This window comes from Dicentrarchus labrax, unplaced genomic scaffold (genome assembly GCF_905237075.1).
Source record: "Dicentrarchus labrax unplaced genomic scaffold, dlabrax2021, whole genome shotgun sequence".
Taxonomy (NCBI): Eukaryota; Metazoa; Chordata; class Actinopteri; family Moronidae; genus Dicentrarchus; species Dicentrarchus labrax.
Genome location: NW_026136704.1, coordinates 9,032,203 through 9,047,153, shown reverse-complemented (window position 1 = coordinate 9,047,153; position 14,951 = coordinate 9,032,203). Strand labels below are relative to the sequence as shown.

General features: G+C 41.3%; 1 protein-coding gene across 1 annotated transcript in view; it reads left to right on the top strand.

The window, feature by feature from the left end:
* Positions 1-14,951, top strand: part of LOC127362019 (calsyntenin-2-like) — a 241,269-nt gene that overhangs the window by 173,264 nt on the left and 53,054 nt on the right. The window contains exons 6-8 of the mRNA XM_051397268.1: positions 3,999-4,184; positions 5,991-6,248; positions 7,496-7,617. Coding sequence (XP_051253228.1) covers positions 3,999-4,184; positions 5,991-6,248; positions 7,496-7,617 — 566 coding nt within the window. The remainder of the gene's footprint in view (positions 1-3,998; positions 4,185-5,990; positions 6,249-7,495; positions 7,618-14,951) is intronic.

The window sequence follows — 14,951 nt, the reverse complement described above, 5'->3', positions numbered from 1 at the left end:
CAGAGGCAGGGTGGGTAGTCTCCTGCCACATGTCGAAGTATCCTTGAACAAGATACTGAACTCCAAATTGCTCCCGATGCTGTGCATCGCTGTGTGAATGTGTGTGAAAGGGCAAATCTGGCATGTAGTGTAAAAGCGTTTTGAGTGGTCAGAAGACTAGAAAGGCATTATACAATCCAATCCAACTTTATTTGTTAAGCACTTTAAAAACAACCAAAGTTGACCAAAGTGCTGTACAGGAGAATAAATAAGACATCATAAATGTAAACAGTGATGGTGATGATGAAGACCACTGTGAGGAATATGGACAGGGATGATGATAACACTGGAAAGCCACCGTGGCAGATAATATGGACGAAGTCCGACGGGGACGAGCTCGATGTCCGGGCTGCAGATGCTCTTCCACACAGACGTGCCCGGCGTTACACCACCTGTTGTTTATGAGCACGGACAGTCCCCCTCCTTTCTTCATGCCGGTCGCAGTGGTGTCCCTGTCGGCTCGAACCGTCTGGGAGCCGGGAATGGTGACGTTGGAGTCCGGTATCTGCTCGTGTAGCCACGTTTGTAGGGTTTAAACCTCCTCTTCTTCATCCTCCGTTTAACCCCCGCTCTGCAGCCTCACCTCCTCAGCTCCTCCGGTATGGAGGGTCCCTCTCCAGTCAGGATGCCAGGGTACCTCAGGGCGATCATCTGGTCGCAGGTGTAAACAATGCGACTCGCCGTCGCCATGGAGACCCGTGCAAACAAAAAATAAAAAGTGCTCAAAAATGCCCAAAAAGTATTTAGGCGACGTGAACAAAATAGTAAGAAAGTAAGAAAACAGTTAAAAATAGCAAAAAACACACTGAAAACACTCGAACACTACAACAATGATAGGAGCTGCCATGACAGGCTGCTGTTGTCGCCGGCGCCATTCCATGCATTGTACAAGTACATTGTACCGTTTATTATTTACCATTTAAATGCCAATCTGAGCATGCTAACATTCTCACAAATAGAATTTTGACATACTTACTGTATTTTTAGCAGCTAATGTCTACTGAGGTCACCATCTTAGTTGAACGTGTGAGCTTGCTAGCATATTTTACTTAGCACTAAACATAAAGTAGGCTACAGCTGAGGCTGATAAGAATGTCATTAGTTTTGCAGTTATTTGATCATAAATCATGGACAGAAAAAGTCATTAGGATACGTCTTCTGAGGAACATGCATTCCATAGAGCAACACAGCTAGCATAGCTAAAAGCGAGTGGAAAAATGTGAGTAAATGGTATGATAGGCTCACTCTTTCTTCTTCAAACTGGCAATGACAGCTGCTCAGTTGGAGTATAAATTTAAATTACGTGCCCTGGCTGGAAACAGTTTTCTCTATGTATCCATATATCTGAAGGTATCGGATTAGTGCTGGTCACTGCCCCCTCTACACAAATAGACTACAGGTGTTCACTCCATGAGATTAAAAACTATTAAGAGGTGTTGAGAGTGAAACCACCTCAGAGTCATCACCTTTCACTATCCCTCAAATGCTCTCTAACCCATAAACCTTAATCACCCACTTACAAGCTCAGCCCAAGGTTTCCCTCACAGCTATCCCTATATGCACACTACATCCTCCACCCATTACCCCTCAGTTATCCTTCCACATTTCCTCACTCCTTTCTGTGCATCCTTAACCAGGCTGTTCTCCCCTCCCCTCTTTGGATGTGGAGCCAGCTAGGCAGTGTTAAAGCCAAGTCCTCGACAGGTCATTTGACTCCCAGTTGTCGATGGAGTATGTTATTACCAGAGCACCTGCTACGCCCTCTCTCCAACCTGAATCTGAAAGGTGCAGCGTCATTCCTTTACTCAGCTTGGCACAGCAAAAACAAAGACTAGAAAACAGATTCAGCAAACACATAACCCACTTGATTTGAAGGTGACTGTAGCCCTTTTTATCAACTATTCATTGCTGTGTTCATTTTGAGACATTACATCAGTTATTGTAATAGAAGATTATTAGTGAGAATGCTTTCTTTTGGCATCTACACCGCCTTTTACATTAAATGCAATACATCTGATTTGATCTGAGTGTTATATTAGAAGATCAATACATCCTATATCCTATATATCTTAGTCTCGTTATATTTTGTAGGGAATTCTTGCTATACAGTATCATTACCCTGCAATAAATAACATTACTGTAATGTTATAGTAGGCTGCAAAAAAAGCTCTTTCCCCCTGTTTCCAGTCTTTATGCTTATCTAAGCTAACCATCTCCTCGCTCCAGCTATATATCAAACATACAGATGAAAGTGATATCAATCTTCTCATCTTACTTTTGGCCAGAGATCCAGTAACGTCAGACTATTCCTTTAATGGTAGAAAACAGGAAGAAGATGCTGTTTATTCAGCTCAAATGGAATTAAATGTATCTAGGTCTCTAGCAATGGCCAGTGGAAGAATAATGATGAACTTCTGCTGTGAAAGTAAACTGGATTTTTTTGTTTTATTGCTCTTCACACAGATCTCCTTTGCCGTCATACAAATAAAGATTGCTGTTTGTCTGCTATCATTGTAAGCTTTGAGTATGGTTCTTATATATTATATTGCCTATGGTTCTAAAAACCTGGGCCAATCGCTTGAAGCATCAGCTGGTGGAACCTTACTAGCTATGAGCGTTAAAGCCACAAAGGGGACTACAGAATATGGTGATATAATTAGGGCCAATCAACAGGTGGGAGGACATAGCTATGTATACAGTATGTACAGTAATTGTCTGCAAAAGAAAAATGTGGGTTACAGAAAAACGCATAAATCAGCACAGCCCTTTGTGTTTGTGTCCTTTTTTTTGCGTTCATGCACAAGTCTTTGTTCTCGTTCAGTGTGCACCATTTTTTCTGCCTATTCTCATCACAGCCACTGACAATTCCATAGTAACAGCGCTGCAGCAGCCCACAGCACTCACAGACTGGAGGAGGTAAATCAGCTACAAAACAGATGCAGTGTGTGTATGTGTTTGAGCATGAGGTGGTGAGTGTGTGAGGAAGCGAACATGGCAGATTTAACAGGCTGGTGAGCAACAAAGAGCTGCTCCCTTTTTTCTTCTCTAGTGTCATCTCAGCTTCATGCTTATACCTCCAGCTCCAATGATAGATAGATAGATAGATAGATAGATAGATAGATAGATAGATAGATAGATAGATAGATAGATAGATAGATAGATAGATAGATAGATAGATAGATAGATAGATAGATAGATAGATAGATAGAATTTTGAGGTGGTATAGTTAGCTGTTAAAGAACGTTTCATACAGTGATGGTGCAATGATGCCGCTGTATGACAGAAGAAGGTAATCAGACTGACAGGCATCTGACTGTGCAAATGTTGGAAATCTGTCTTGGCAGCATTTATGGATATGCCGAGTGCGCTGTTTGAAACTGAGATAATGAGTGAGATCGGCTCACTGTAAACAAAACTCATATAAACACTAAACAGACAACATAATTTTGCAGTTCATTCTCTTGTTATCTCTGGAAGAGACTGTGCAGACAAACACAAATTCACACCACAGAGGCTGGAATAAAATGAAGAGAAAAGCAGAAGCATTGCCGGCGCACAAAATAATAGCCTGCTTGGACAGAAAACCCAATTCACAGCTGACAGGACAGACAGTGACAGCATAATGACTACTGCCGCTAATGCAGGTACTGCACTGCACTCCAACAACAATGCAGCAATTTCATTAGCCGGGCACATTCTGCCAGGAGGATATTGAGTTGCGATGCCAGAAATATCAGTGACAGTAAAAAACTGGAAATGGAGTCTTGTTTTGATGGTAGCCTAAATGAACAAAATGAGGTGAACAACGTGCAGTAACAAAAGCAACAACTTGTGATAATCAGATATAATTTCAGATAGTAATCTGCAGCAGGCTTGTGTGTTTCCATACAGAAGACTGCAGTTAAATTCATCCTCTCTACCATCCCTAACACTACCACTCCATCTCCCTCTCTTCCCAGGTTGGAATAAGCGAGTGGACTATGAGCCAGGAACAGGAAGTAAGCAGCTGTTTCCTAAGATGCACCTGGAGACCTGTGGCGGGCCACTGTCGTCAGTGAGGACCACAGTGGAGCTGCAGACGAGCCACATCGGGAAAGGCTGTGACCGGGAGACCTACTCTGAGAAATCTCTACAGAAACTCTGTGGTTAGTTTTGCAAAAGAAAAAAACAGACACCATAGTCATGCTTGTGTTACCGGAATGACAAGCAGCTTAGATTGAGTGTGCATTTCTGGCATGTAGCAGTAAATCACATAAGAGTTGGACCTGTCGCTATTGGGATGGTGTGGATATGTAGAATATACAGTGGATGGTTGATCAAAGATAACTTATGACTGAAAGTTAGTGCAGTGAATTAGAAGTAAGCTACTGCTAAAAGCATCAGTGGAAACCACGGTCTGAGTACCAGGGTCAGACAGGGCCTGAGGCGCCTTTCTCTGCCCTTTTTAAACCAACATCTGAAAGCTCCCGGTCCGTGTTGCTCTCTTATCTCCGCTTGTGTCCCTGGTAAACCCCTGTGCTAAATGAAGGCACCAGAATAGCAACTTAAAGCTGTGTCACTAATGATGTGACAGAGTGAGGGCATTAGCCGCCTCAGATGCGGCCACGCTTTCTCCTCAGTGACTGATGAACAGCCGAGCTGCCGTGTTGGTGCCCAGAGCAGCAACAAAGCGGCCGAGCCTTTCCGCTCTCCCCTCCCCGCCCACACTGGGCCGCCAGCAGGGGGGCTGGAGTCATCATCTTTGACTAACGGCCTTCACAAACCCCATTCCAGCTCATCTGAATGCATAACGTCCCCTCCCTACCTCCCCTGGCTCCCGGTCCATGCATGGTTTACCGCTAAAGAGTCCTTTTCAGGCACCTCATAATCGTTATCTGATAGCGAATAGAATAAATTGTAATTGCTTTTTTAAAGCACAATCAATTTGAGATAATGTACAAAGACATCGGGCAAAGAGAAGGCTGCAGCTGGGTGCTGGAGAAGTCGATGCGTATTTATTTACTGAGGGAATCTAATTACTGGAGTCTGAACGTCGACACTGGCATGCGTATGAGGTGGAGAAAAACAGAGCTTTACAGATGGGGAAAAACATCAGTTAATGTGCTAATGTTGTGTTATTAGCAGGAATGAACAGATGCATGTTGCAATTGTTTGCCTGGACAAGGGAAACGTGGTGAAATCTGACATTGCCCATTTTTTCTCGGAACAGCATGGTTCCCATACCACTTTGATTTATTACCATCCATAAGCTGTTACAAATGGTTTATAAATGTGGTTTAAACGCATGAAATGTATTTTTCACTGTCACACAGAAAGATAGATCAGCAAGGGCATGTCAAATACATCCAGGGGCAAGGTGAGCGACATGGCAAAAATAACGTTTGTCAAGTGAAAACAAAGATCGTTCAGGTCTCAACGTATTGAGGGTTTGTGTCAAAAGTATGATGGAGTTGCTTTTAAAAGGGAAGGAGAGATAGGGAATAAGATGACTCAATGCAGTGCCGTAATGATTGGTGTGTTTTATCAAGACATATTGGGATCATATAACAAGTGTCAGCTGTAAACAATTCATATGATTGGCTGATTCACACTACGTGCTGTCCTCCCAACCAAGTCCTTGCTGTGTCTTTTCGCTTTGTGTCACCATAGTACTCGGTCAATATGTCCTCTCTGTTTCCATAGAGGCACATTTTAGTGGCAAGCTATGCTCTGAATTTGTGAACGGTGACTCACATCTCTTTCCTTTTGAAAGTCAGTTTCATTTGCAATGAATCAATACCCACATCCTCTATCCATCTCGGCCCATTGATTACATATTAAGCCCTGCCATCTGCCTTACTCATAAGTAATCATAGCCAAGGTTAGGCCAATATACACCGCATATCTGGCCTAATTGTTATTGACACATCTTCTGTCGCACCTCTTATTTGTTCCCACGGTGATGACCCCAGGGGCCTCCTCAGGCAGCACTGACCTTCTCCCTGCCCCCAGCACTGCCACCAACTGGACAGCTTCCTTGGTGACTGACAGCGGCAGGGACAGTGACTTGATCTTCAGGTTTGACGGCCATCAGGCGGCTAAAATCCCGGACTGGGTTGTACCCCAGAATCTGACAGACCAGTTCACCATAGCAACCTGGATGAAGCATGGGCCCAGTCCAGGGCTCAGAGCTGAGAAAGAGACACTACTCTGTAACTCTGACAAAACTGGTGAGTGGCTGACATTGATATTCATGTTCCCTTATTGTCAACAAATCCTGTATCATCTGTGTAGACAAAGCCTGGTATCCATGTCTCTTATCCCTTTGTGCCTTAGAACTCCATTGTTGCCCAAAGACACATGATCGAGTCATGCAGTTACACTGGGTGACGTGTTCCTTTATTAAAATGAACATGGGCATTGTAGTTCCTTTTTACTTTATCACACATATGTACACCAACCTGCTGCCATAAATACGCACTAGAACAAATGTGTATTAATCCGTAGCTGCAAATAGTCCACAACAAATGCACTGTTTACTCCTGTGTGAGTAGCATTTGTCAAAATCAACAGTGCCCTGCTGTTTCAGAAGCTGACTTCATTTTTTGATCTGATTTTGATTTCATTTGATTTGAAGTTAGAGAAGTCAGTATTAAGAGACAGTCTGTCTCCTTGTTGGTTTTGATCCTTCAGTTGGATTTTCTGACAGTAAAAAAACATGGAATAACACCATCCTTATCCTTTAAGATTATGATCCTCTCATGGTTGCGTCTGACTTGACCATGATGGTTCGAATTTGAAATGTAAACACTACACACCATAAATCAATTTGGTTAATCCCAACCAAGCCTCTGATTTAAGTTTTACGTACAATGTGTTAGGAGATAGATTAATTGAGGACAGGGTTTAAGCAACAGATAGCAAACAGGAAGCAGCTCCATGCTACATGATAAGACAATGGCTAAGGACCCATACAATGGCAAACACCAAATGAGGAAATAAAGGTCACCAAGAGTGGATACAAAGGACAATTGCTCCCACAAGATGTGAACATGTACATGCAAATATTCTCTGCATACATATAAGTTGACAGTGAAATGTATAACTTAATGTGCTGTGTGTTATCATCTTCATCATTTGTTTAGGTATACCTGATAGATACTGTAAAATATCCTAAGGTACCTTTGGGAAATGTTCTGTTCAAATGCTGTTACAGTGAACAGTATTATAAATTTGGAGCTCTGTAATAATCCAGCATTAAAAAAATAAATTACACCATCGCGTTGCATTTTTTGTTAAGAATTCTAGTGAAAAATTACATGAAATGACCTTTAGAAAGTTGGTCTCCTTCGAAGCAGTGCTGCTGTCCTACTTTTGAGAGTTTTCATAAAGCTCTATGTCAGGTTTACCTGACAGTGAGTAGGTGTGATGATTTAGTCCCTGGTGTCTAACTCCTCTTTCTCCCTCCCTCCCACAGAGATGAACCGTCATCACTATTCGCTGTATGTCCATAACTGCCGCCTGGTGTTCCTGCTGAGGAGAGACTTCACCCAGGTGGACACCTTCAGACCGGCCGAGTTCCACTGGAAACTGGAGCAGGTAAGACACTGTGATAGTCTGGGACAGGTACTGTACGACAGACAGACAAACTTCCTCCTCAGTGACCTCAGTTTACACTTCAACTCACCTTTGTGGATTTGATAAGTAGGTTATGGGCCAATCTCATTGGCGGGGATTAAACCTGTATTAAACATCCGCTGGGATTTCTTTCTCGGCTTAATCCATGTTAGTCTGTATCTTGCACTAATAATAGAAGATTCCTACTTAGACTTCAGGGTTCATGTACAGAGTGTGGCACAAGGTTTAAAAGGGAGCAAAAACCACTGGTCAGTCCACAGGACCTCCCTGACTGGATTTATGAAAAGCTGAACACACAGCGATGGTTTTATGTGTGTTTGTGTGTACTTACAAGAGCTTGTATATATTTCTATTAAGTGCTTGACTGCAATAGAAATCCTCCTACAATCAAAAAAAAGGCCCAACCTTTAATTAACCCCAATTAATTTGGATAACTCTCATACCACTCTACTTAATTACCGTGCAGTTTTTTTAATGGATTTAGTGACTCCTCAATAAATATTTGCCATGCATATAAAGACTTCATTGTTGGTATTTTAGGAGGTAGAGTAGGTTGTCCACCAATCAGAAGGTTGGTTGTTCGATACCCTGCTCCTCCCTCTGCATGTTGAATTGCCCTTGGGCAAGATACTGATCCCCAAATTACTCCTGGTGCTTTGCCATGGGTGTGTGTGTATGTGTGTGAGTGAATGGAATTAGTTAGTTTCTGATGAGCAGTTGACACCTTGCATGGCAGCCTCTGAAAGCAGTGTATGAATGTGTGTGAATGGGTGAATGTGACATGTACTGTAAAACGCTTTGAGTGGTCGGAAGTCTAGGCAGGTGCTATATAAATGCACTGCATTTTCCATAAATTTACTTTTTCTCCTGGAACAGAAATAAAAAGTAGGGCAACACTGGAAATGTTTTAGAAAACCACAGCCAAAAAGTGTCACCGGTTTGATTCAGTGGTCCATGGATTTCAATATGCATTTATAATATGCATCAATTTGGAGAATTCTTGATAAATAATAATTAAAGCTCAGTTAAGTATTAAGTGCAGTAAGATGTATTTCAAATACAGTCTGTCCTCATATCATACACCAAACTATTTTTAAGTGATGGATAGCAAACACAGAGAAATATTCTCACTCTAGTAACATGCGTACGTGTTTATGGATATGTGTGGGAGTGTGTGTGTGTGTGTGTGTGTGTGTGTCTGTGTCTGTGTGTGTGCAGACAGCAGCTGTCTGTTGATCAAGGATGCTGTCTTAAAGTCAGACAGGTCACCTCGACTCGCAAGACCCCGCACTGACCCAGGGACGACATTTGATTCAAGGTAGAGATGCACAGCTGAGCCTGGACAACCACATACATCACCCAGGGCTAATTTGATCAGACAGATCGCTGGTCTTGATTGGGGGGAAAGCATGAAAGAGGTCGTCCATCAGCCTCCTGCTGGCACATGCCGTGTGTGAGGCATCGTCTGGAGGAATTTAGACAGAGGCTTCCCACAGAGTATCAGTCACTTGTCTGTTTCCTCATCCATTCCACATTTTCTCTGGTGTTTATAGGGTGTTACCTGTTACTTTTTAAACAGCGTCAACATCCTGAAGATGAATCCACGTTTCTCACAAACCCCAGTGCTTCCTGTCACAAAGGAGATCTTTGCCTCATCAGTCAAAGGTTTTTCTTTTTTTTTCTTTGCTGAAGGATAAATGTGCAAAATCAGCATTCAGATCCATAGCCACCACTGATGAAAGTGAGGACACATTCTCTGTGTTTTCTCAGGCAATTTTGGGGGGTTTTAGGAACCTGGGTAGACTTGCTTTCAACAAGAGAAAAAACTTGACATGGAGGGAGTTTTACACCCTAATTCTGTTTCCTGATTTTGTTTTAGATAAACTGGGCTAGTTTTTGGGCAATAAATACATACTTAGTAGTAGTTTGTGTTTGAGCCGTAAGGATTAAAAAGTTGCATTGAACTGAATTAAATTCAATTAAACTGCAAATAAAGAAGCTAGTATTTCTGGCAGTATGGAGGCAGTAAGGCATTACACTTTTAGTGGATCCAAATTTATAGTCAACAACAGTTGACTGAATAATTTAATATATAAAATGTCAATAAGAAGACCTTTAGAGATATTCTTTTTGGTTGCTGGTCTTTTTAGAGTGATTTTTAGGGTGGTGTAAGCACTGGACTTTTCATTATCCACACTAGTGATGTGGCTCAAGGGGTTGCAATGTTGGTGACTTTACCTACAACAATGTTACATGTAAATTTAAAAAAAATAACTATTATTCATTTCAATGTCAGTTCTTGTCAAACTTACAGGGAGCCACCGTACAAGGGCTAAAGAGCCACAGGTTGCCTACCCCTGAGCTAACCTGACGGCTCCAGATGGTTTGTCACACAGAATAATCTCATATTTTCAAATAAATACTTGGCAGGTAATTGGATGAAATGTCTGTCTATCACCATGCAAACTTCAACAAATCCTTGATTTGATCTGTGATTTCATGATCTTTTAACCAGCTGCCTTGCAAGGTTAGTATTTAGCTATGTTTTCACAGAAAGAACAGCTCCCTCTTCCTGTCATTTGCTGTTAGGCATGCAGCTAATCCAACCTGCACACAGTTGAATGCTGTCAGAGGCAATTCTCTTTTCACTTTTTTGTGGTAATTCTAGTGCCATACATAATTCAAGTGTAATTTACCTATAAGAAAATGCATCACATCGCTCCTTTAAGTTGGTTTCCTTATATGCCACATTTAATGACATTCCACATAAATTAAATTGGTAGATTGGGCTGGATTTAGACTTTTTTTGGTGTTTAATAAAAAAGATTTAGACGGTTAGTTAATTCTATGGCCTTGTCTAAATTGATCTCGATTATTTTTTTTATTACATCTAGGTGATAAAAGTTTCTGCAGACTACGCTGGGACCAAATACATCTTTGAAACAGGCTGCACAATAGTTGTTAAACTGTAGAGTTTCCTGGGCACTTTTTGAATCTTCTTTTCTTTCTTACGTCCTCTCTCTCATCTTCCTCCCTCTTGTTAATAGTTGTCTCTGAAACCTCAGGGCATGAAAGGAAACTTTCATTAAGTCGCTATCTCCCCTCGCTTTCTCGCCTCTTCCGCCCCATCTGCTAATGTCTTTTAAACAAAATGAACTTCTGAATACCTCCAACCCAGAAAACCCTTCCAGAGAAGAATCTCCTCCTCTTCGTACATTGGTTTATCACAGAAGTCCAATTAATTTCTCATACAATCCAATCAGGCATTGCAAGTCGCTACATAATGACTGGAACGGGGGGGGTGCGGTGGGGGAGATTGTTGCAGATATTAGTTTTACCTGCTGAAAAAAATTAGTGCATTAATAACAGACACAAAGTAGTTTAAGACAGTGTGCAGGCCTATTGTGTTCAGTGTGATTCAGTATTTTAAGCTTTGCTATCTGTGCTGTTTGCATTGTTGAGAGAGATGGGCTGAGGTTTTTATTGGCGTGAAGAGATTTGCGTTGAGCCTCTATTGACCATGTCTTTTGTGCGCGGTTTCATATTCTCTAAATGCAGACTTGCATTCAAGCAACTCAAAGAGGGAGACTGTCAATCTTGAAGCTGTTTTCTGCAGTACTACTGAATGAGCTCCTGCATGTGTTATAACTATGTTGATAATTGGATCAAGTCTTTACAATCCAAAAAATTGCCAGGCATCCAGGAAAGTAAGCGGCTGAAAGACTGACTCGCACACCTGCACTCTTTCGTTCTTCAGCTGTGTATTAATAGGAGGTGAGACTTCCATTGATCTAGAGGAAGTTAATTCCATAAGCTCATATAATTTGTTCAGTATAAATAGTGTAAAAGTTCAAATGAGTAAGTAAAAAATATTTTTAATAGTAATAGAGGAGGGTGCAGTCTTAGGCAGCCTCCTCATTTAGGATCCCAGTGGTCTGAGGTGTAGAGACTCTTCTTGTGCCTGGTATATCCAGTACCTTCTTTCCAATCATACGCATTTGAATTAAGTCAGCTACACCTTTTAAAATAGACTTTTCTAAGAGTGATAAATGTAGTTGTTGGTTGATAGCATCTTTTCAGACTCTCTCAATCTCATTTTATGTATTCCTCCACATTGGAATCACAGTTATTTTAAAGCAAAGCACTTTAAACTTTTTCAGCTTCAGAGGAATTGTTCTAAATGTGGGTATTGTTGACTTTTGAAGGAACCATAATTGTCCTTTAAGTTTGATAAATTAGCCTTTTGTCTTTGCAAGCACAGATGAGGTCCAGTGAGATTTACTGAACTTGTACTTTAGATGTTGTGACCCAAAGACTCATTGGTAAATCATTTGGATGACCATTTTTTGGGTTAGACATTTTGGGCTACAGTGCAGTAGTTGCTTATACTGGCCAATTATGACCATGAAAGATAGAATTGTCAGTTGTCAGTGGTGTGTCACTGTGTCTACATTTCCGCAGAGTTTGATAACATGTCTCACGTAGAGAGATAAATGGAAATGCTCAGTGTACAGTACAAACCCTGCACTGTGTCCTCGTCTGACAGGGCAGAAAAGACTTTGGCGAGGGGAGAAAATCAATGAGAAGTCACCTCGAGCCTTTCAGCTGCAAAGAAAGAACGAGAACAAACGACTGGGATAATTGAGATCTAAATTATGTTTTCAGCAGGGATCTAAATTGAATGTGAAAGTGACATCATTACCTTCGGCTACCCCATGGAAAACACTTATTTTTTCAGGAAAGCAATCAAGCAAACACTCGGGGGACTTTCTTTGATTTTATAAGTGGACAGCAGTTGGAAATATATAATCTAATCTGTTATCGTCCATACAGAGTACATGTGACAGGTGTGACCTCAATGGAGACAGGGAAGGTAAAGCAAGTGATACAATATGTGTATGTTTAAACAAGTGCTTTACAGTGGTCTTGTATGTACTTAGTGTACTGTATGTTTATCCTGAGCATTTAGGCGCTAATTGTGTCTGCTGTTTAGTGCTCTGCAGTTAGCATACAGTGGGTTTATCAGAGATTGTCCTTTTTTATGCCCATTTGATAGGACAGTTGAAGATAGACAGGAAAGGGTGTAGAAAGAGAGGGGGGCTGTAAGGTCTCATCGGGAGCGCTCTACCTGGTAAGCTACCGTGCGCACTGATCTGAATGTTGATGAGACTGAACTGCAGCTTAGGATGATAATTCTCTGTGGATTCATCCCTACAAGAGACACCTTTCACATAGCATGGTCATTGACGCATTGTTCATATGGAAAAAATATTGACTCGTGCAGCTTTAAAGAGGAGGAAATATATCATCACTATCCCAGAGGCAGTACTTTACTTGTAGCAACACACATTTAAAATACTATTACATTAACATTATATTCTCCTCCAGATTGTCAGTCTAGGCCTGATTTCATTGATTTTTAAAATTGTAGACCTAAGCATCAAGCTATAAAAGTAAATCAAGGTTTATAATTCAAGCAACTGTGTCTGTCATTATTGATTTACTGTATGCTCCCTTCCCCATTTTCACATTCCGCTGTAAAAGCTAACAAGCACATTTCAGTGTGTTAGGCCACATCCATTGTGCACATCAGCAATGGCTGAATATATTTTCAGTCATGACAATAAAAGATAGAGAACAGCATATCTTTTAACCAACCAATTGGCATGATCTCTCCCCACAGTTGCCTCCTAACTGGTCCAGGCGTATAGTCAAAACAAACATCTCCTGAGCACAATTTGAACACCGAGCATCTGGCATTTTCAAATTGCTGATGTGCTGCTGTTGACTGCTGTCATCAAAAACTCCTAGTTAGTAAACCTCGGGATGCTTAGGGACCGCACTACCTGATGAGGTTATGAAATTATGTTGTTTTAATTATGAAGCTGAAAAAAAAAAAAAAGACGTTTGCAGGAAAACAGTGAAGGTCCGCGCAACATCTCATCAATTTGAAAATGCCAGATGCTTGGTGTTCAAATTGTGCTCAGGAGATGTTTATTTTGACTATAAGCCTGGACCAGTTGGGAGGCAACTGTGGGGGGAGATCATGCCGGAGAGGAAGGAGATTCTGAGAGAGAAAAGGCACACCACATTCAAACACACTGGCTGTCCCTCAGGCCCAGACCTGCTACAAGGAGATCAAACCATTACCACAGGCTCAAATAATAGCACATGCAGTTGTCTCCCATTTTGCACCAATTTAATGGGCAATTGAGAAATGGTGCTATTTTGATCCTCAAGCATATATCATTATCATTATTACTATGCTTACGGAAATAAGCATAGTATTACACATTTTTCACATTTCATTTATAATAACTGCACTAACTGCAAAAAAAAAATCCATCAGAAACAAAAATCTGTATTTCTTTTTTATGAAATCTGCTTTTACTGCCTCCTCTGCCTAGTGCCCAACATCTCCAAATTAATTTAATTTGTAGAATGCTAAATCATAACAAAAGTTATTTCAAAAAGGACACTTTTCATATAGGGCAGTTCTAGACCGCAGTCCGACCAAAACAAACAAATACAACAACATTCAATGTTTGTAAAATAGAATAGGGCATTGATCATTATCTGATAAGACAAGAATAAAATCTAATTCTACAGAGCTCTAGTCTGTGCTCTCTGGCAAGCAGCCTTACCTTTACCGCTACAACCAGCTCATCACTGACCACACCCATTGAACACGGGAAATGGAGGATTTAGGCACAGAGTCACGGAAATAAACCAAATCACGAGTAGAAGGATGCAGGAAACAAAGGGAAGAAATGTCAGAAATACCTTCTTGAGCTACACAAAGGAGAGTTTTTTTATATGATGAGTCACAATGACAGCATTTGCCTGTGCTTACCAAAACTATCACACATTCTGAGTCTCATGTGACAGTGCTGTGGTTAAAGCTTAGGCACAAAAATGACTAAACTTAAACTAACTAATTGGTTAGGGGAAAGTATGTGGTTATGGCTAGGGAATGGTTGTGGTCATGCTTTTGAAAACAATGAGATTCAGGGCACCCAGATAGCTCACCTGGTGGAGCTGGCACCCCATGTACCTATGGTTAAATCCTTGCTACAGACTCTGACCTTTGGCTCTTTGCTGCGTGTCATCCCTCCCCTCTCTCCCCCCTTACCTGTCACTTACGATTAAAGGCAAAAAATCCCCCCAAAATATTAAAAAGCAACAACATTCAAACAAACAGCAGTCTCTCGTGTTAAAGTCTAACGTTGTGTTGACCCATCCATCCACCCTAACCTCCGGGGAAGTTGCTGAAACGACTGATGCTGTTCTTCCTG